This window comes from Gopherus flavomarginatus, chromosome 10 (genome assembly GCF_025201925.1).
Source record: "Gopherus flavomarginatus isolate rGopFla2 chromosome 10, rGopFla2.mat.asm, whole genome shotgun sequence".
Classification (NCBI taxonomy): Eukaryota; Metazoa; Chordata; order Testudines; family Testudinidae; genus Gopherus; species Gopherus flavomarginatus.
In genome coordinates, this window is record NC_066626.1 from 41429080 (window position 1) to 41452713 (window position 23634).

A 23634-nucleotide genomic window follows, 5' to 3' on the forward strand; every position below is an offset into this window, starting at 1 on the left:
ATTTAACAGATGATTAACTTTTTCTTGTGATTTTTGTCAAGCTCTATTTGGGTGGAAATGCAAATTGTATTAAAAATGTATAAATAGTACATTAATGTTTTTGTTGTATTTTATTAAATGCAACTACCTTAAATGTACTGGATACATAATAAAAAATGATCAAGAAGTTTATTAAACCATGTTTTGCATTTAAAACTAATTGACCTATTAAATAAGGGAAGTATCTGTAGTTAGTGAATTGAGCTGATTATTTCTAGTCACTATGTCCTTCAAGATTTTGGAACTAGGTAGAGCCCATCCTCTCACATCTAGATTTTATGCACAGTTTTCAAGAGGAAAACAAGTGTTCCTGCTTTTTCAGCTCCCAATGGGTTTCTGAACTTGGAATGAACTAGCCATTGACCTGAACTAGCTGAATAAACTGAAATGAAGCAAATACTCTCTCTGCACCTGAAAAGCTGGTTAATCACTTCAGCACACTCTGGTTGCAGGTTCTTAGCTAGTGACTTCCAGTAGTTCAGGGTGCCTTTGTTGTTTTTTGAAACTTGGCAGCAAATATGTGCTGCTTAATATTATTTTTGGTATTTTAAATTTTAATAGATTTTAAGTTAAGGCCTTAACATAGGTTCACAATTTCAAATTTAATTTGAAATTTGTTTTTTATTATAAGTAAATCTGTTGTGACAGGGTGTTGGCTAGGAAATCCTGAGCCAGATCTCTGTCACACCAGCTCAAATCAGGAATGATTGATGACTTTTCAGGGTCCCTTCCAGTTCTAGGAGACTGGTATATCTCCAATTATTATTTATTTATTATTTTATAGGAATGGGGAATTGGAGCTGGCTGAGTAAGCCCAGGCCTAAGTGGCAAACAGGGAACAGCTGCTGGCCTCATTAACCAGGGGCTACATAAATGCCGGCAGGAAGAAAGCCAGGGGCAGAGGAAAGGGAGGAGCCAGAGGCTTTTCTCCCCCTGTTGGCTGCAGAAGCTAGTAGTCCGAGGCATAAGCCTGACATGGTCTGTAGCTACAAGGTGGTGGGAACTTGCACTATAAATAAAGAGCACGGGTGATTGCACCAAAGCAGAGGTTTCCGGCTGGTTTGTGGGTGCAGAAGTGGTCCACCTGCACCCTGTTACACCTGTTTTTCATTTAAATGTAAAAAAATCTGATTTAAATACAAAATCTGATTTGATTTTTTTTAAATCATTGTTTTTTATTCATCCTGTACAGTCTTAACTACTATTGTCTCAAATAATATCTAAGACTACTAGAGTTGAAAGTGACTAGAGAAAAAATATTTTCTACCTTCTTTTCAAGTTGAGCACTTTGGGTATAATTATTTAGTGTATTTCCTAACAGCTAGTTTCTTTTGTTTGTGCCGATCTTTCTCAGGGCGACAGGGAAGAGAAAAAAATAGATCAGAACTAGGACAAGATGCTTGCAAAAAACACATTGTGGCAGAAAGATTTTAGTAGGTGTAGTCTCCGACACTACTTTTAAACTATTTTTTAATGACTGATTTTCATATCAACAGCATCTCTATTACGTAGGACTTGGAAAAATACACTAACCTATGGCAACTCTCTTTCCTGGGTGACTGACAACAACTTGTGTAGAATCTAAGCTTTCATTTTAAAGATGTGTTCCTAGCCTGTATGCTTGCAAAGTTAACTTTCCAAATGTGAACTGAATGCAAATCACTTTGGCACTCTCTTCCTAACTCTGCAAACAGCTTCATTGCCTCTGTTGCTGCTACTACTCAGTTTTTGTTTTTACTGCTGCTACTGGGAACCCCAGTTTTTTAAAAATAGAATGCTATATGCTGGTATAGAAACATAAAATTTTAGCTCTGCCTGGCTCTCACCAAACTATACTACCATGGTGATGGGCTGTGAAGTTTTTTTGTGATTAAACTTCATTTTTATTCTAAAAATCAGATTGGTTCTCCCATAAGGAAAGTACTAAGAGCTCAATCATGCTGTCCTTGGGTGGATGGGTGTGGAAGGAAAAGAAAAGAAGGTACAAGGCCTTCTGTCTTCCCCCTTTCATTCCAATGGAGGGCGAAGGCACAAACCCAGCGGGTCAGCACTAACCTATGTTAGCATTGCCACTGGCACTAGCCCTCCTACAGGTGCTGGGGTGGACACGTGACCCGGTGCCCACTTCTCCACATCAGCTAGCAAAGCTGACAGGAAATGGGTGGTGTAATCAGAAAGATATATCAGAAAATGGATACCCAAAAGTACATTTTTTTTAAATAGTTAAACTTCAATGTGAATTTTTAATAGCTAATTATACAATTAGTTAATAAACAGTGCAGTGGGTGAGCACATGATGATAACTGGTACACTTCTTAAAGAGGTGAACAGTAACAGGTGAAATACGGACACTAAGAAAAGGTAAGCTGCTTTGAGATTGTTTGAGCACATGCAGAACAGCAGCACCAATTTAGTGGTTTGGTGATTTGCCTCATTGGCACTATCACAGCAGTGCATTGATGGAAACCCTGCCTTCTCTTAGTGTATTTAAATGGAAGCATTAACCAAGTAGCTACTTTCACCATTTTTCTGTAGTCCTCAGCTAAAATAAACAGGTGCTGAATATTTTTTTATAAATTGTTTATATAGCCCTCAGTTTACACAGGAAACTTTCTGCATGAGCACTTAACAAATGGCAGTTGGTAAACATGAAAGGATCTTTGAGTTTGGATTGCGTCCTTCACACAAAGTAACATTTATTTTTATTAGGGCTGTTGATTAATCGCAGTTAACCCATGCGATTAACTTAAAATTAATCACAATCAAATAAATGAATTGTGATTGATCGCTGTTTTAATCACACAGTTAAACAAAAGAATACCAGTTGAAATTTATTAAATATTTTGGATGTTTTTCTACATTTTCGATATATTGATTTCTATTACAACAGAATACAAAGTGTACAGTACTCTTTATATTTTTATTACAAATATTTGCACTGTAAAAATTATAAAAGAAAGTACTTTTCAAATCACCTCATACAAGTACCATAGTGCAATCTCTTTATCATCAAATTTGAACTTACAAATGTTGTTTTTTTGTTACATAACTGCATTCAAAAACAAAACAGTGTGAAACTTTAGAGCAAATAAGTCCCCTCAGTCCTACTTCTTGATCAGCCAATTGCTAAGACAAACAAGTTTGTTTACATTTACAAGACATAATGCTGCCTGCTTCTTTTCTACATCACCAACAAGTGAGAACAGACATTCGCATGGCACTTTTGTAGCCGGCATTACAAGGTATTTATGTGCCAGATATGCTAAACATTTGTACGCCCCTTCATGTTTTGGTAACTATTCCAGAGGACATGCTTCCATGCTGATGATGCTCATTAAAAAAATTATACATTAATTAAATTTGTGACTGAACTTCTTGGGGGAGAATTGTATGTCTCCTGCTCTGTGTTTTACCCATATTCTGCCATTTATTTCATGTTACAGCAGTCTCAGATGATGACCCAGCACATGTTGTTCGTTTTAAGAACACTTTCACTGCAGATTTGACAAAATGCAAAGACGGTACCAATGTGAGATTTCTAAAGATAGCTACAGCTCTCGATCCAAGATTTAAGACTCTGAAGTGCCTTCCAAAATCTGATCAGGACAGGGAGTGGAGCACAGGGCCAGCTTTAGGACAAGCGGGGCCCAATTCGAAAGAGTTGCTGCCGAAATGCCGAAGACAGCAGCAGTAACTGCCAAAGACAGCAGTGACAATTCGGCAGCACTTCGGCAGAAGGTCCTTCCTCAGAAGCAGTTGTCTTCTGGGGCCTTACCTTGCAGGGCCCCTCTTCCGGATGCTGCAGGGCATCACAGGAATCGGGGGGATTGGCCTAAAGCCGCCCTGGTGGAGCATGCTTTTAGGAGTCTTAAAAGAGCAACACTCCGATGTGGAAACTACAGAACTAGAACCACCAAAAAAGAAAATCAACCTTCTGCTGGTGGCAACTGACTCAGATGACGAAAATGAACATGCGTTGGTCTGCACTGCTTTAGATCGTTATCGAGCAGAACCCATCATTAGCATGGATGCACGTTCTCTGGAATGGTGGTTGAATCATGGAGGGAAATATGAATCTTTAGTGCATCTGGCACCTAAATATCTTGCAACGACAGCTAAAACAGTGCCATGCAAACCCCTCTTCTCACTTTCAGGTGACATTGTAAACAAGAAGCGGGCAGCATTATCTCCTGCGAATGTAAACAAACTTGTTTGTCTTAGCAATTGGCTGAACAAGAAGTAGGACTGAGTGGCCTTGTTGGCTCTGAAGTTTTATATTATTTTGGTTTTGAGTGCAGTTTTTTTTGTACATAATTCTACATTGGTAAGCTCATGATAAACAGATTGCACTACAATACTGGTATTAAGTGAATTGAAAAAAACTTTATTTTTACAGTGCACATTCATAAAAAAAATATAAAGTGAGCGCTCACTATACACTTTGTATTCTATGTTGTAATTGAAATCAATATATTTGAAAATGTGGAAAAATCCAAAAATATTTATATAAATAGTACAGTAACTCCTCACTTAACGTTGTAGTTATGTTCCTGAAAAATGCGACTTTAAGCGAAACGATGTTAAGCAAATGCAATTTCCCCATAAAAATTAATGTAAAGGAGGGAGTTATGTTGGGGAATTTTTTTTCACTAGACAAAAGACTACATCAGGGATAGGCAACCTATGGCACGTGTGCCAAAGGCAGCACACGAGCTGATTTTCAGTGGCACTCACACTGCCCGGGTCCTGGCCACTGCTCTGGGGGGCTCTGCATTTTAATTTAATTTTAAATGATGCTTCTTAAACATTTCAAAACCTTATTTACGTTACATACAACAATAGTTTATGATAGACTTCTAAAAAGAGACCTTCTAAAAAGCTTAAAATGTATTACTGGCACGCAAAACCATACATTAGAGTGAATAAATGAAAACTTGGCACACCACTTCTGAAAGGTTGCCAACCCCTGGACTATGTACGCGTGTGTGTGTGTACACACACATACAGTATAAGTTCTAAACACTAATACTGGTACACAGTGATGATGATTGTGAAGCTTGGTTGAGGTGGAGGAGTCAGAGGGTGGGATATTTCCCAGGGAATGCCTTACTGCTAAATGATGAACTAGCAATTGGCTGAGCCTTCAAGGGTTAACTCTCACACTCTACAAGGCAGCAGGAATGGAGGGAGGGGAGACAGCACTGCAGGTAGAGAGGCACAGTGCGTGTGTGAGAGAGAGATGCGCATTTCCCCTTTAAGTACACTGCCTTGTTAATTAAATCAGCTTGCTGAGACTGCAGCTGCTACCAGCAAGTTCCCTCCATCCTGAGCCCTGTAGTGTGTCCCCCCGCTCAATGGAAGATGGGGTAAGCAGAGTGCAGGAGCAGGAGGGAGGGGGACACCCTGACATTAGACCCTCCTCTTCCTCTCCTCCCCCTTGCTTATACAGGATAAACTCATAAATTGTTTGCCCTCTGTAACACTAATAAAGAGATAGGCACAGTTGTTTGCTCCCCCAGGTATTAATACATACTCTGAGTTAATTAATAAGTAAAAAGTGATTTCATTAAATACAGAAAGTAGGATTTAAGTGGTTCCAAGTAGTAACAGACAGAACAAAGTAAGTCACCAAGCAAAATAAAATAAAACGCGCAAATCTATGTCCAATCAAACTGAATACAGATAATCTCATCCTCAGAGATGCTTCAGTAAGTTTTTTCTCAGACTGGACACCTTCCAGGCCTGGGCACAATTCTTTCCTCCTCTTGTTCCAGCTCAGGTGGTAGCTAGGGGATTCTTCATTATGGCTCCTCTCCTCCCTTTGTTCTGTTCCACCCTTTTATATATCTTTTGCATAAGGCAGGAATCCTTTTGTCCCTCTCTGGGTTCCCAACCCCTCCTTCTCAATGGAAAGACACCAGGTTAAAGATGGATTCCAGTTCAGGTGACATGATCACATGTCACTGCAAGACTTCATGCCTTCATTCCTCCCAGCCTGACTCACAAGAAGGTCTGCCTGCAAATGGAGCCATCCAGTCAATTACCCTGGTTAATGGGAGCCATCAAGATTCCAAACCATCATTAATGGCCCACACTTTGCATAATTACAATAGGCCCTCAGAGTTATATTTCATATTTCTAGTCTCAGATACAAGAGTGATACATTTATACAAATAGGATGATCACACTCAGTAGATTATAAGCTTTGTAATGATACCTTACAAGAGACCTCTTGCATGAAACATATTCCAGTTACATTATATTCATTCATTAGCATATTTTTATAAAATCATATAGGCTGTAACATCACAATGCCCACCACCCAACGGAGCTGGAGATGAGGGGTTCGGGGTATAGGAGGGGCTCAGGGCTGGGCAGAGGGTTTAGGTGCAGGGGTGAGGGCTGTGGGGTCGGGAATGAGGGGTTCAGGGTGTGGGAGGGGGCTCTGGGATGGGGCAGGCGGTTGGGGTGCAGGAGGGGATCAGAGCTCTGGGCTAGGGGAGCAGGCTCTGGGGTGGGGCCAGGCATGATGGGTTTGAGGTGAAGGAGGGGGCTCCAAGTTTGAGGGGGGCACTCAGGGCTAAGGAGGGGGTTGGGGTTGGGTCGGGGGCTTACCTCCAGAGGCTTCCGGTCAGTGGCGCAGCCGGGGTGCAGAGGCAGGCTTCCTGCCTGTTCTGATATTGCGGACCACGCTGCACCCCAGAAGCGGCCAGGAGCAGATCCAGCTCCTAGGTGGAAACATGCAAGCAGCTCTCAGCTGCAGGCACTGCCCCCTCTAGCTGCCATAGGCTGGGAACTGGCCAATGGGACTGTGGAGCCGGTGCTCGGAGGGGGGCAGCGCACATTGCCCTGTGGCTCCCCCACCTAGGAACCGGACCTGCTGATGTCCACTTCCGGGGTGCAGAACGGTGTCAGAACAGGTAAGAACTAGCCTGCCTTACTGGGCAGCACCACCAATAGGACTTTTAATGGCCCAGCTGGCGGTGCTGACTACAGCCACCGCAACCCAGTGCTTTCCATTTCATGACCAAGTACTGGGTCGCGACCCACAGTTTAAAAACTACTGGATTAGAAGATACTGTTACAAAAGATACAGTTAGAAGATACACACATACACAATGATAATATAAAGCCTATTTTTTCCAGCAATCAGCCTATCTAAGGAGGTCATACCATCTCCGCCAATAGTGTCTCTGCTAGATATCGATAGTGTTTTGGCATCATATTGGTTGTGACAACAATAACTCTGAAGACTTAAGTAGCACTTGTGATCAATGCATCCTCTAAGACTGTCTACAGTCCCCACGGAAAATGACACACACACATAAACCCTATAGGATTTAAGCCCTCCATAAAAATCTCCTGGAGAAAAGAGCAGAAGAGCAACTTCAGCAGCAAGCACGGCCAAAGATTCTTACTAGACGTCTCTCGCTGGCCCCAACTATTCATTTTAGAACGTTTGAAGTGGATAGAGTAGTAGCCAGAGTTCCCTGCCCAACAAATGTCACCAGTCAGTGGCTGAGGTGGAACAAGAATAACAGATTACTGCACCATTCTCCTCAGAGTCAAGTTACGTGTCTTAAATTATTTATTTTTCACAAAAGACAAATGAAGCAGGAGGCAAGGATGACTGTAGACACCATTAGCGTAACTGAGTTGGTTACCAAGAAGATGGCCTTTTTTCCCCTCTTAAGTGTAATCGAAGAATTAAAATGGAGATTCTCAGAAGTTTTAGTAGAAGAAAAAAATCTTATTTGCAGATACTGAGATGAAAGGAAAAAATAGTTCCTATAAAGAGCTGATAAAATGACATTAGAATTGCCCTTCATCACATACACCTCTCAGAAAGGAGATCCAGTCAAGACTGGCACCGAGTATCTTTAATATCTATAAACTGCAAGCAAAAAGAACACCTCTATTTTTAGTCCTGTTTGAGTTATATATCAATTTCAGTTTGTTTTATTCTGTTTTACTGTTGCTTTTCTCTTGTTATTCCCAGAAGTCATTTGCAGTTCCTGCTCTTGTGTCCCAGATTTAGCATTACACATACTCTCTTTTAAGACTGCAAACATTCGTGACATTCATGTGATTAAACTGAACTCATCTAGCTTGGAAGTTACATATACAGGCAGCATTTACGGGAGAGACCCACTCTGGAGGTGTATCACAAAATAAAAATGCAAACAAATAGTCTTTTTTTTTTACCATGTAAAGAGTCCACTTTTATAAATCAATTTTAAAAAACAACAGCATAAGAGCCTTGCATAAACTAATCTAAACTGAAAAACCTGACAATATTAAACTAATTTCCATTGGGAGGAGCCAGATTTCAAAGACAACAGCATCAGATCTAGTGAAAACATATTTTTATACTTGATGCTCAACAAAACTAAAACACATTATCCAGGCATGACTGACAGGATAAAACACAGATAATTAATAGCACTCTCAAAAATTACATTTTTGATTCACAAGCGGTAAGGCTGGTGAATCACTGGTTCTCCAGAAATATTTTTTCAGTAATAGTTCGGTTTAATCTGCTTTTCTTTTAGTCACAATTCCCAGTCTTCACCCTCAAAGTTTACACTGCAGCTTGTACAGACCACCATCAGCACCTATGATGGATACTATAATGACTATGTTTTCTTACTACTGGTATGCGGCATAAAACTGAATTATTCTTTGTGTATGTTAGTATTCCTGTTATAAAAAACAATGTTTATATATTCTACAAACTGAGTAAACAAACTAGACATATTGCTATTGTCCATCAATAGTGTAAGGATAGTTTGCAAGGTTTCAAAATACTGCTAAAAAACAGTGATGTTAAAATTAAATCAAAGCATTTTTCAGGCAAAATTCCACCAAGAAAATCTGAGTAGTGCACCAATAGTTGCACATACAAGCTAGTTAAACCTCTCTAACTTGCACAGGCTCTTTACTTTATTTGCTGGTTTACTGGTTGGCAAAAATACGTTTTCAGATTAATTTTTTCCAACACTAACAGTTATATCTGTAATCATCACAGTCTGCTAAAAAGATATTTACGGAAATAAGCTGCAGCATCTCAGCAAATATAAATATGTTTTAAAATATAAAAACATATTTCTGATTACATATATAGTTTCTGAGAACAGTTATTCAAAACCCAAAGTAATCCATAACCTGCCATGAATAATGACTGAACTGCACAGTTCTACAATACAACAGAGGAGATTTTGGTTAGTAGATGCTGCTCAGTTAAAATGTAAAAAGGCAGTGTCTAAAACAATAGGTGAATTTGAACATTTCCATTGGCTGGAAATCTGTGCTTGTTGAGTTAGGGATGATTTGAGGATTAGCAGCACTTTGCAGGATTACACTCTTAGGACCCAATGCAACTCTGATTGACTTGGTGGATGTCTTCACTACCAATGTTATAACGTGGCTGTGTGGTAGTGGCACCAGCGCTGTAAAAAAACCCACCTCATAAGGCGTTCCCAGTGCTGGTGCACTGCTACACTACCACTTTACAACGCTGAAACTTGCATCGCTCAGGGGGTATTTTTTCCTACCCCGAGCAAGAAAGTTTCAGCGCTGTAAAGTGGCAATGTTGACAAGGCCTTAAATGGAAGTCAAATCGGGGACTCAGACCCTAATTCATTTTGACCATGCACAAAAACAACAGGCATGCATCATGGAGACTAGCAACATTCCTATAGCATAGGAAAGAATTCTATTTTTCCTGCACACATTTTAAACATCATACTACTCATCTGAATCATTAAATAATAGTTTATGAAAAGTAACTCACAGAACAGGTCCCTATTTATAACCAACCACCTCCCAGTATTCTGGATTGAATAGTAAAGCTGCAATTTAGTTTTGTTTCTGCTGCTATTTTATAATCATTTGAGATGCAGTTTTGCAGTTTACAGAATCACTGAGTTTCAACTTTGGTATTCAAATCAAGGCATTGTAGAAAATTTTTTTCTTCTCAATATGCCTATTTATCTATGCTCATTCACACACATACACCCTTATATTTATTGTCTGTCTGTCAGAAGTTGGTTTTAGAGAGCTCTTCCCATTTCTCACAATTATTTAATTATGGCTTATAATGAAACTCTATGAGCTAACATTGAAAAATGTGTATTAATATGTTCATAACTAAGATTCTCTGAATACATATTTGATTAAGATATGTAGGTACAGGTTTGGATAGGCATTATCTTAAGATATGTACAACTAGAGCTCATCCCATTTGATCATCACATACACCATACTACTCTTTTTTATTTTATTTTTAATTATAATTTAAAAAAAAACATACAGAAACTGTAACTTTACTATACGGCTTTATTTATTTATTTGGTTTATTTTTTGTTCTTTTTAAACTCAAAATAACTCAAGAGAAAGATACTATAGCTCAGTGGTCCCCAACCTTTTTCGGCTGGCAGGCACTGAACAACGAGCCACTGAGGACTGTGGCCGGCAGATAAGCATCCACTGAAATGCCTCTTGACGCTGCCGCCGAAATGCCGCTGAAAATCAGCAGTGATGATTTTCGGCAGTGACGTCTCATGATGATGATGCTTCTCAGTGGCATTTCGGCGGACACCGTATTGGGGACCACTGCTATAGCTCTTTTGACCTGGCTTCAACCATTGTAATCATAGCTAGCAATGACAAAACACTTATGAGAAAGCTCCCCCAAAATGCTTCTACGGTTTTTTTTTCTTTAATCAATTGTTTTGGATCACTGGCAGCAGTTAAGAGAAACAAAAGAGAATCAATCACGGAGTTTAAAAGGAAATTTACCAAAACATTTACTTCCAAAGATACCATAAGCAGCAATAATTAGTTTCTCGGCTAAAACGCAAATTGTCCAAACATCAACTAAACAACATAAATATGTACAGTTATAACAAGCTGCTGTTTGATTATATTCAGAAAGATAAGACATTATGGCTTTCAAACATAATTCTGGATAAATTTAACAACATATTAAAAGAATCTTTACAATCACAGAGCTTGTCTACACAGGGAACTAGAAAAGTTAACAGAAGATGTGAATTTAAAGTGGATTGGTAAAACTGCTTTAAATCCTTATTCAGACTCTACTTTGGCAGTGGATTAAGCTGAACTGATTTAAGGCCACTTTAATTCTAAATAAATCCACTTTAAAACCACACCTTTAGTTAATTCAGATTAATTTTTCTGAGTATTTTTGTAGATAAGCCTATGATTTAGAGTTTAAAGCCAGAAGGGACCATTAGATCATTTAGTCTGACATCCTGTATATCTCAGGCCATTCAATTTTAACCCATTACCCCTGTATTGAACCCATTAATTTCTGCTTGACTAAAGCACGTCTTCCAGTCTTGATATGAAGACATCAAAAGCAAGAGAAATCACAACTTCCCTTGCTATTTTGTGCCAATGGTCAATCATCCTCACTCTCCAGTTTGAATATGTCTGACTTGAACTTCCTGTCATTGATTCTTGTTATGCCATTCTCCAATAGATTAAAGAGCCCTGTAGTAGCTGGTATTTTCTCCCTGTGATGGTGCTTATACACTGTAATCAAGTCACCTCTCAATTTTCTTTTGATAAACTAAACAGATTGAGCTGTTAAAGTCTCTCAAGGGAAGGCATTTCCTCCAGCCCTTGAAACATTTTTGTAGCTCTTTTTAAAATGTGAATACCAGAACTGAATACAGTATTCCAGTACCAGTCTCACCAATAACACATACAGCGGTAAAACCACCTCTTTATTCCTACTCGCTACTTTCCTGATATAGTGAAAGCTGTGTTACCCAGTACTTTATCAACCAGAAGGCTCTATAAACTGGCATTTCTAATCTTCAGTGAAAGTCTGGTTTATAGTCCATTTGGCACAGGGCCAGCCAGGCTTTCTACCAGGCTCTGTGTGGCTCCTGGGAAGCGGCGATATGTCCCTGCTTCTCCTAGGCAGAGGAACGGCCATAGGGGCTCTGTGCGCTGCCCCTGCCCTGCCCCGAGCACAGGCTCCACAGCTCCCATTGGCCAGGAACCAAAGCCAATGGGAGCTGCCTGTGCATGGAGGCAGTGTGTAGAGCCACTTAGCCACACTGCTGCCTAGGAGCAACAGGAACACGTCACCGCTTCCAGGGAGCCGCCCGAGGTGAACACCGCCCAGACAGGCACCCTGCACCTCCTCCTGCACCCCAACCCCCTGCCCCAAGCCCCTTCTCGAATCCAAGCTCCCTCCCAGAGCCTGTGCCCCACCCACTCCCATGCCCCAGCCCTGAGCCCCCTCCCACACCCAAACTCCCTTCCTCTTAGTTAACTAGAATTTTTGACTTACTGGCACCCCCCATACGCCCAACATGCCGGATAACAAAGCTATTACTGTACTCACAAGGATTGCATTTGTCCTTTTTCCCACAGCATCACACTGGGAACTAATGTTCAGTTGCTTGTCAACTATGACCTCTAAATCCTTCTCAGAGACACTTATCAACCAAACTTGCAATTTCATCAAAGAATGAAATCAAATTTTTTTGACATGACCTATTTTCAATAAAACTACATTGATAGGCATTAATTATGTTCCCATCCTTTATTAATTGAATCCCATAAAAGCTTTTTCATTATTTTGCCCAGAATTGATGTCAGGCTAACCAGCCTGTAGTTACCACGGCCAACAATTACTTTAAATAGTTTGCATCAAATAATTAGCAAATCATGATACATGCTGCCAATTCATGTTTGCACAGTGACAGTTGCCATTGCTACCAGAAGTTAGCGTTTTTCAAATTTTAAAACAGTCACAAATATTTGTGTTGGTTTGCAACCCCAGTCTTAGGCAGGAAGCAAAAAAAAATTTTTTTAATTTTTTTTTTCTTTACAAAATATAATTAATTTTTAGAACCGGGCAAAATCTGCAGACAAAACTTTTCTTTGCCAAAATATGCTGATTTGGGTCAATAGAAACATTCTGTGAAATTGATAACAATTCACCAAATAGTTTCAATTGAAAAAACAAACAACAAAATCCCAAAAAATCAAAATGTTTTGTTTTGGCCTTTTAAATATGAAACATTTGATTTTTTAATTCAGTACAACTTCATATTTTGAGTTTTACTTCAATTTTATTTAAGAATTAATTTTAAAAGGTTTTATTTAATCTGGAAGACATTTCTAAAAAACACCACCACCTTTTTGGTTTGCTGAAAACTTTTTTTTGTCATGAATCGACCTGAAATGAAATTTTGATTCAATTTTTTGGTATGGCCAGCGAACAAAAAAAAATAATAAAAAAATAAGTTATTCCCACAGCTCTATTTTAAATAAAATTAATTTGTATTAATTTTTTTCATTAACTTTCTTAAAAACTGAATTTCTATCCTGAATTTCAATGGGACTGAGCATCCGTATCTCCCACTGACCACATCATTGACCAATGGAGATATGAGGATTTGACATCTTAATTTGGACTGTCATCTGAAGTGGAAAACAATCATGCTCTCCAAATGCTATCACATTCAAGACACCATATCACATCTGAATATTTAATAGCTATAATATCCTTAAAATCTTTTTTCCTCCTCTTTCGCTGATAACTGGCTTTTTAACACATTTTTCAATTCTGTGGAGTAAGAACATTGTGTGCAAATCAGAAGGATTTAGTACTGGAAAGGCCACCTAAGGATTACACAATTCCTTGCCACATTTATACTACAGAGTTCATCCAGTTTATCGACACCCAGATTAGCCTAGCCTGAGTGTGAACAGCTACATTGCATGACCCTATCCAAGTTACTGCATTCTCACTGGTGCTGCACTCCCGTGTGTCACCAGGGCTTCTGGGGGTATATGCCACAGTTCTTTATGCTGCAGTAAGCTGAGTCGGTCTATGATTCTTTCTCAGTGAATCATGGGAGAATTTGTCCAACCTTCTGGTCATTTGGGGTTGGGGGAGGAGGAATTGTGGGAAGGCATTGGAGGACTATCAGCGCATGAGTGATTTAGGACTGTGTCCTCACTGCGAAGGGAGCCTGAAAGTGGAACCTAGTCTCTAACTTGCACCCCCAGCCAGATCAGTTGAAAGTACCATTGAACGTAGGTGAGGTTTTACTGTGTGGACATGAAGGGAGTTAGGGGTAACACCCAACTAAAAGCTGGGGCTAACTCTATGAAGACCTACACCACGGAGGGTGCAGAACCAGGGCTGCTCCCTCAATCACAGGCCAGAAGGTAAAGAGGGCAAAAGAGGAGAGTGCAACTGTTTCCTATTAGTATCTGGTGATTTGTTTGGCCAACGGTACCGAATGGGACTGAGTAGTCCACAGGATGCACCTTGCTCCTCTCCTCCAGAGCAGGGCCAGATTAACTCTCCTGTGGGCCCAGGGCTATTAGATTTTGTAGGGCCCCTGTATACAAATCTTTTTCCTAATTTAAAACAAAATGATCACAATTATGGCATCGAGGCTACTAATGCTATACTAAACTTGCCTTTTAATTAACAAAGCCGTTCTGTGGTTACATTTCAGTCTTAAAACATGTAGAATATCGTTAAGTTAATTCAAAATAGGCTACTCCTTACCTTAGAACAGCTGTTATATTAGTTTCTTTCTGGGAGGGAGTTTGGGTGCAGGAAGGGGCTCCAGGCTAGTGCAGAGTGTTGGGGTGCAGAAGAGGGTGAGGGGTGCGGACTGTGGATGAGTTTGGGTGCAGGAAGGTATTCTGACCTGGGGCAGGGGGTTGTGGTGCAGGAGGGGGTGTGAGGTGCAGGCTCCAGCTGGGAGGCGCTTAACACAGGCGGCTCATAGCCAGCGGCGCAAGAGGGCTCAGGCAGGCTGGCTGCCATGGCCCCACGGCGCTCCTGGAAGCGTCTGGCTGCTGGCACATCTCTGCATGCCTCTGGAGGGAGGGGGACAGTGAATCTTCGTGCACTGCCTGCGCTCACAAGCGCCGCCCCCATTGGCCGGGTCCCAGTGATTGGGAGCTGCAGGGACAGTGTTGGGGGCAGGGGCAGTGTGCGAGCCACCTGCCCGTCCCCGCCAGGGGCCGCAGAGACATGCCAGCAGCCGTCCACTTCCAGGAGTGGCGTGGGGCCACAGCAGGCAGATAGCCTGCCTGAGCCATGCTGCACCGCTGGACTTTTAACGGCCCGGAGATTGTGATCGACTGGTAGAGGCTCCAGGATTGACCACTCGTTCCCGATCGACGGTTGGTGACCACTGAATTGTATATAATTATGGATTTATTTTTGTGGGGGCCCCCTTAGCCCGAGGCCCTGGGCTGCAGCCCGTAAAGCCCCTGCGTTAATCCAGCCCTACTCCAGAGGGTCACCGTGGCAAGGGAGCAGGGCAGAATAAAGCAAAAAGGGAGAATCTTGTGGGACAGATGCAGAAGACACTCAGCATGTTTACATTCTAACCACCACTATTCATCTGGCTTAAATAACTAAACAAACAAACAAAAACATCCCCAGGAGGTCTTCCTTGATCAGCAACAGAGAGGAAAACATTCAGATATTATTTACAGTAATTTGTTTCATAACAGGAAAAAAAACAGAAGTAAATACTTACCTCTTTCTCTATTTTGAGCAGCTTCTTTACAGCCACCTCTTTGTCCTGTGATATCCATCGGGCTCGATAAACACTCCCAAAACTCCCTCCGCCACAGCTTTCAAAGAACTGCAAGTCATCAAATTTAATTTGCACAAATGAAGCACTGAGAGACGACATCTCATAATGACAAAATATACCACAACAAAATCTGTAAGGAAAAAAAGTCTAATTAATATATCTGTTCCACAGAATTATTATACTCCTAACCATGCTTTAGATATCATAAAGCAAGAACCGACTGCCATAAACAAGTTACAGCAAAAAACACTGAACAGATCAAAGGGAAAATAAAGTTAAGAAACTCACATGCCAATAGCCTATGCAAACATTTTATAGAGTTTGTACAGACTCTGAGAAGCAGCTGTTTGTAGAGAAAAGGTTAGAAGTTTTCATTGGATTTAGTGACGTTTCCTGAACACACTGCAAAAGACTAGTGCGTCAACAGGTCCCCTAATATGAAGCACACTGACAAACGGGAAATGCACTTTCAACTGGAGCTTGCATAGGAGTCCTGGAATCTGGAGCATGCAATCTCTCCATGTTGTGTGATCACTTCACACAAAATACACATAGCCTAAGCAACTGAACATTCTGGCAAGAGTGCAACTGTAAGCCTGAGGCCCATGTACTCTCCGTACACTGAGAAAGGTAGAAGCACTTGTCACAAAGACGTGGAAAAAGATGGCCAAAATAAAAATCTCTTCCCAAAGTAACTCAATTATGCTTGCATGTTATAACAAAGCATAAGTGGAAAATAATTTCTCTGTTATAATATCTGAAATCCTGTGCATACTGCCAAGAATGGATTTTACAGTTGTAAGAGATCATACCATATTCGTTGTCAAAGGAACAGACTGTCCTTCCAGTAGATCATAAAGTGATAAATCCTATGGCTGTAGCAGATTTTTTAAAATGTTATCACCTAAGTGAGTGGCTGATCACTCACAGCCATTGCATTTGTGGATTAATTTTGAATCTCTTTTTACAGAGGTGTAAGCTAAAAAGGCTTTGATCCTCAGTGGCACTGGTGAACATGTCGGATCCTGCAGTTCTTGCAAAATTTCAATAAGATGATTTGTCAGAGGCTTGTTTCCACACAAACGTAATTAAACAGGTTTAGATAAATCAGGGCAAATCCTGCTATGGAAAACTGTATTTCAGTTTAAGAGTGGTTTACTTTGGTTTAGGTTAAACCAGTTCTTAATCAACTTAAACTAAACCAAAATAAGCATGTCCAGGCAGCCTCTGCACCAATTAAAATTACACCATGAGTTAAACCAGTGCAACTCTGTATTTAGACAAGCCCTTATGTTTTCTATAGTACCCATCAGTATAGCATCTAAGCATTGTGTACTGTCTGGGGCCTGGACTATCTTCTAGGTTACATGTCTGAATGGTGCCTAGCACAAAGGAGCCCAGATCACAGATTGGGGTTCCTAGGCTCTACTGTAATACTAAAAATGATTATGGTTTTCCCCCCAAGATTTCAATACAACTGTGCAATGGATTTTAGATTACAGCTGACTAGAAATCCAGTTTCAGTCACTATTTGGTTACTGCAGGTCTCCAGATGTGAGGCAACAACTGGTTCTTTAAACATTGCCTAGGACTACCTGCAGTGTCCTCTAGTTTTCTTGCTTTCTTTTAAACATCTTGACTATCCACTGACAAAGTCCTATAAGACTAAAAGCATTGGTTGACTATTTAGTCCATGATGCAAGATACAACATAATACTTTCATTGAAGGCATTTTTTTCAAGAGACAAATTTGGGACACAGAATTTAGAGACAAACATAGTTTGTCTCCCAGACCATCTGTGAGGGAATATGGGTTCTTTTTCTTACCAAATCCTCTGAGCTGAAGTGCTCTGTTGTTGGTGTGTTGTGAGCTGGGATTAATCTTATTTATGTGGCAACCTTTTTTGGTTGTTTCCCTAAGCAGGTCTAGTATTGATTGTTGTTATTGCATTTACTTTGGTGTTTATTAATCTTATGTGGTTCAAATTCTTTGAAAGTGTACTGTACTGAGAACAGAGATTGGTCAACCTTCCCAATTAGGGTGACCAGATGTCCTGATTTCATAGGGACAGTCCCGATAGTTGGGTGGTTGTTTTTTTTATATGGGCTCCTATTACCCCCTACCCCGTCCCGATTTTTCACACTTGCTATCTGGTCACCCTATTCCCAACATTCCAGCCTCTTTTTGGATAAACTCAATTTCATCTTCCTGCTTCTCTGCCATTAGCCCCTTACTTCTGTGTGTCCAGGAACAGCTCATTTGTGCTCTTCACTTCAATAGTTTCACAGCTAATTATTATTGTTTATGCAATACTACAGGTGTACATGGTGCTCTACAGACAAATGGAAAGACAAGCTTCCTATCCTGAGGGCTTATATAATTAAGCCACAATCCTGCAAACACCGATGCACCTACTTAACTTCACTCACCTGAGTAGTCTCACTATAGACAATGGAATTACTAATTGCTGTAAAGTTACTTGCTTGCATAAATGTATATAGGATTGGACCATAAATTACACAGAGAACTGTAAACGGGTGATGACAAATGGTTGAGCTGGAGATGACAGAAGGAACAGAAACCTAGGGAGAGGGAAAATGCTTTTGGGGAAACAGGTAAATTATTTCCTGTATTTACCATTTGCATTTGTCAGAGCTACCTAATTATTTTAAATTATTATAGAACCTACAGCTCCCATAACTCATACACACAGAATAAATGACTCACCTGGCTTCTCAAAGATTTACTAGCACAGAGCAAGATCTTATTCTATTAAGATTTTGTTACTTAGACAAAATATAACTCTCAACGTTTACTAGTACACTACAAAGGATAAATATAACTGAATTTACAGTTGTCACATAAGTGAATAAAGTACATTTTGTGATGTTGCTTTTTTTTCTTTGTTCACTCACTCACCAATTCCCAAAATCCACAGTGGGTCTTTCCCATCAATGAGAATTACTAAGAGTTATTTTTATGTCTCCCTAACTTTACTCCTTTCCAATGCAAATAGTTTATCTGCTTCTGTCTACAAGCCTAGAGACATCTGAGTCACTGGTATACTATATCATTAATATATTTTAAAGATGACACACTGGTTCATACTGCATTCTTTGAAATATATTTTCCAGTGAGCTCATGGGAGATGTATGCAGGTAACTGCTATTAATACAGGTATCTATAATTAATGCCAACATGAGTTATGCACAGTCGCCCTCTTCTGGATGAGAGAATAGACCTATTTGAATGTTATTTTATATCTACAGTATAGCTACAAAACAGCTAATCCTCAACTGGAAAGATTAATCCCTTTGTTTTGTGACAGAAAACATTTGGATGTATCTGTTACTACTATATGAGCATTACACATGCCGTTATTAACTAACTTGTCATCATGTTTTAAGAGATACTTTACAATTGTGTGCCAAATCTGGGTTTATACAGTGGATCAACAGAAAATTCTTATAATTCATTAGGCCCCAGACTGAGTTTTTATACTTCTACTCCAAAACAAGTGCTTCACTCTTCTACTCTCGAGCGCTGCATTTTCAGATCTTCAGGCAAGAGCATCTTTCATTGTAACAGTTTTCTGTTTTGCTTCTTTCAAAAAGAACCACCACTATAGCCTGAAACTTTGTACTCCCCACAGTTCTATCATTTTTTAGAGCTTCTAGCTGTTATTGTACTACAGCAGTGGGGAAAACTATGTTAATTGGCTTTGTTGTCTATGAAGCGAAGCTGTGGCAGCTCAGTAATACTGTGAATGATAAATATTTGAAGCAATGGTTCAGTCATTCTCTCTCTCTCTCAGGTATTTCTAAAGTACCTATCACCTTATGAAAATAAAGAGATTTCCTTTCTTGAACTTCAGTTTTGATTTCTATCAGTTAACATGAGCTGGAAGTAATACAGCCCAAGAACTGAAGCCATCTTCTCCTTTGAAAGATTTTTCCCCCCTCCTTACAATAATTTCCGCAGCAATCTTAGAAATTGTTGTTTCCACCAAAGAGAAGAGGATCTAAGAAACATTCTGTTGTATTTTAGATTTCTGTTTTACTTCAGTGACTAGCAGCCTGTTATTGTATGTCGCTTTGTATTAAAATTGTTCAGGAACAGCATGCTTAGCTCAATACAGTAATAAATTTTCAGCATGCTCAGCACTATCTGATAGCTAGCCATTAATGTACACATTTAACTATGGGCCTCATTCACTTCTAAGTGGGAATAACCAACCTACAAATGAGAAAGCTCTGTTTTGAAACTCAAAATTTCCTCCAAATTCTTCCATTGGGTGGTTTGCTGTCTCCCATCTTCCCTTAACACACAGATCTTGCAGGATCCACTGAAGACAAAAGATGCTCTCTGCCTTCACTCTGCCATCAAGCCTCACTAGAGCCTACAAAGAGAAGTTTCCTGGGGCTCCCTCTTAATGAATGAGGGAGTCCTGCAGCACTGAATGGGAAACAGTGCAAATTAATCCTGCCTCAGGTTATGCTGTGTTTCGCTGTTAGAGTATGGAACCTGATGAAGCCCACCCACTTCACCTGTCCTCTCCAACTCTGCAAAAGAGCTTGCATGTGTTGGATGGGGAAATACTACAGAGGAAGAACTCCCCTCTTCAGTACATGCACAGGGAAGCACAGAGCCCTAATATTTTATCAGTTACTAGTCATATTGTAGATAGAGTTACCACTGATGGTTTACATGTAAGAGAGAGAGACAAAAAAGGAACAGGATTAGCACAACTTTCACAATATATTTGTGTCCCAATATACCTGTGTTAGATTTGTGTGCGTTTATAAAACAGAGTACTGAATCTCTCTTGTTGCACACATCCCTGGAGCTATTTTACTATTCAACCGTTTGGATTACTTCTAGCGATCCCATTACAAATTATCATAGGGAACTACTAAATTATTCACTCCCCTCACAGCACCTTCTGATTTTGTAACATGGTCAAAGTAGTTTTCAGTGCTTTTTTGGGGTCGCACACTGCCAACATACTGCCAATAAAGCAAGACTACATTTGTACTAGCTTAAAATACACAGTAGCATGTGCCAAGTTTCCTTATTTGGCAAAACAGTTCCTTGGCTTTCAAGATCTTTGGCCACCCATTTTAAGACCATCCTCAAGCTTTTGTATTATGACACCGTCTCTAGTCCTAGAAGAGGTCAAAAATATTCCATTTAATAGCAAAATGTAAAAATTAAAATAAAAACATAAAAAGGAGTTGTCCATAGCTCTGTCTGACTGGAAAAGGGGGCAAGGAATCAGTGTGGTAATCTGTTAACCAGAGCATTACATAAAGAAATAAATAATGCAGGAGAAACTTTTTGTATATAAAATAGAGCCATAATCACCCCATTGTTTATGATAAAAATTAAAGGATAAGATGTAAATTCCATGCAATGTTCCAAAATAAACATTTAGCTAATCCTCCAATTCTTACAATAAATTAAGACAAAATCAACACTGCTACATTTCCCAACCTACCAAACTTCCTAAATCAATTTAATAACGCACTACAGTAGCAAAGATTTAAAACTAGGTTCTGCACACCTTCATCACATGATTAACTATAGTTCTGCCATCTCCTCTGTCTGAAAACTAAGGAATTATAAAACTTCTGTAACTTATTTCTAATTTTGTCTGAATAGCTGAAGTTTATATATCTGTTAGTTTTAGAAAATGATCGCACAATTTAGTATTTAGTTTAAATGATTCAGAACTATTCTATTTTAGATCTTTATTGCATTGCACGTGGAGATTAAAGACTGTGCATGTTTCATTTTAAATAGAAAATATACACTCAGAGATACTAAGTCACTTGCACCATTTTAGTTACAACTTTACGCTATTATTTCCTAACAATGTAGTCGCCAATGTACACAACATGGTTAAGGAGTTTACAATACAAGGTTTTGATTCTGCAATCAGATCTGTGGGGCGATGGGCCTCCACACAGGCACCAGCATATCTGATTCCAGGATCAACATCTACATATTTTGTCAGGGTCTTGATTTGTTTAGCTTCATTAGTCTCAAGAAGCCTGATCCTACTCCCACTAAATTCAGCCATGCAGGACTTGGGCCCTAAAGATGTTTCCAAATCACCACCCCACTGAGCTACATCTGTCCCAGTTAATCCAGTATTTTCAAATTAGTTCTGGTTTCTGAATTAAAAAATTAAATATCTATTGCATAATGATGGTTAACCACTTGAACCTCTAAGAGAATCATGCTGGATGGAGGGTTTATGGAAGAAATATAAAAATAAAGTCATAGTTGAGGCAAGAAACAGTATAGATGTAGAAATAGCACAACAGAAAAAAATGACAGAAAGAATATATTGCTTTGCTGTGGGTGTGGGGGAGGAGATTAAGTTCAAGTGTTCAAACTGAGGGAATGCAAAATCAGAAAAGGCAGTGTGTGTTCAGTGTATTTAGTATATGTATATAAAATGAATTCACTTGAACTCTGATTTAAAAAGAGGAGAAAAAAGAGGACTTTCTCTTTGTTAAATGTTAACTGTCCAAGTTCTGCATATAATCAGAAATAAATGTTATCTTTAAAGCCAAATTTCTTATTCTGAATTGTTTTTTATATCATGTATGCTAGCATACTCTCTCTGTCACTCACGAAACATGAATATGACCTAACACTAATAATGTAAGCCATTACATTTTAATTCAGTTCTGGGGAATTATGTATGTGCCCGTACCGAAAGCAAAACCAAATGCAAGGTTTTTGTTTTTCGAAGAAATTGGCCTCCTCTGGATGCTGAGCCGAGCACTGGGCTCCAAGCAGTAAGAGGTCAGGACACATACTGGTATGCTAAAATATTTGCCAGGACTTTCAAAGTTGCTATGGCTCAGAGAGGGGACATGTCAGAACAAGAAGAGGGAAGAGCAAATGACGAATAGCATCCTTGTGCTCAACTCTGATTTCAGTTGAATCACGGTCTAGCCAGACGCCAGTGGAGTTGCACAGATTTACACGGTGCCACTGAGATCAGAACCAGGACCAGCGGCCAGTCAGGAGCATGCGATCATACAGAAGTTAACCGTGTGTGAAAGGCCAGGCTTGCAGAGGAAGCGCAGCTCTTGCCTGTCTCGCTCTGACTGCCAAAGCTGAAAGTTACAGGGGAGCAGGCCTGGAGTTTTGTTCGTTCCTGGCATGGGGCTGGGCTAGAGCCACAAACCCTCCAGGGCAGCGCTCTCCCGGCCCCGGGCCCTCCCCAGGGGAAAGGTGGGCTCGGGACAGAGCCGCGATCCCAGGGGCAGAACTGAAGCAGTTTGACCCCAGCCCTCCGCTGGCGCAGCGGAGCCGCAGCTCGCCACCGTGCGGGGCAGGGAGCTGGCTCCTGCGGGGCGTCTGTACTCGGAGGCCCGCCGAGCGCCCCGCGTCCCACGCGGACCCTTGGGAGCTGCCGCGGCCAGGGGCTCCCCGCCGCCAGCGAGCGCACGGCTCAGGCTCCGGCTCCGGCTCCGGCCCCAGCCCCCTGCCGGGAGCAGCCCGCAGCGCGCTCCTCTCCCTACCTTCCCCCCGGGAGCCCGGGCCGGCGGTGCCCGTGCGCAGCCAACCGCGAAGAACTCGCCCGGGCGCTTGCGGGGAGGCTGGAACCGGCGTGACCGCGTCTGCTGGCTGGGTGTCTCCCACGCTTCCGGTTCGCGGCCAGGAGTCAGCCGCACACCCCGCCTCCAGTCCGTGCAGCCAGCCGGCGCCACCCCGCGCGCTGCCCCAGCGGCCGGGGGTCCGCGCTGCCCGGGCACTGCGCCTGGCAGCGAAGGCCAGCAAGCGAGGGGCTAAGTCAGCCCCGCAAGCCCAGCCCTGAAATGAGAGACACTGAACTGCGGGGCAGAGACAAAATGGGGGCGCGAGAGAATCCTGCACATGCAGGATACGGCCAAGGAACAGGACAGGGAAGTTTCAAAGCTGACAGGGCTTTAGCTGGCCCAGACTTGAGCCTTGTTT

At 40.9% G+C, this 23634-nt stretch overlaps 1 protein-coding gene across 4 annotated transcripts in view; it reads right to left on the bottom strand.

The window, feature by feature from the left end:
* MAP3K20 (mitogen-activated protein kinase kinase kinase 20) overlaps positions 1 to 23364 on the bottom strand; it is a 564831-nt gene extending 541467 nt beyond the window's left edge. For 2 of the 4 annotated variants that reach the window (XR_007776452.1, XM_050969009.1), the window contains exons 1-2: positions 23199 to 23325; positions 15597 to 15786 (exon numbers count right to left, since the gene is read on the bottom strand). Coding sequence is in view for 3 of the 4 variants with exons in the window: in XM_050969009.1 (XP_050824966.1) it covers positions 15597 to 15755 (159 nt within the window). In the remaining variant the exon portion in view is untranslated. Of the gene's footprint in view, positions 1 to 15596; positions 15787 to 15944; positions 16614 to 23198 lie in introns of those variants that run through there. The other 2 variants (XM_050969007.1, XM_050969008.1) reach the window with 2 other exon arrangements.
* Positions 23365 to 23634: the final 270 nt, after the last annotated feature.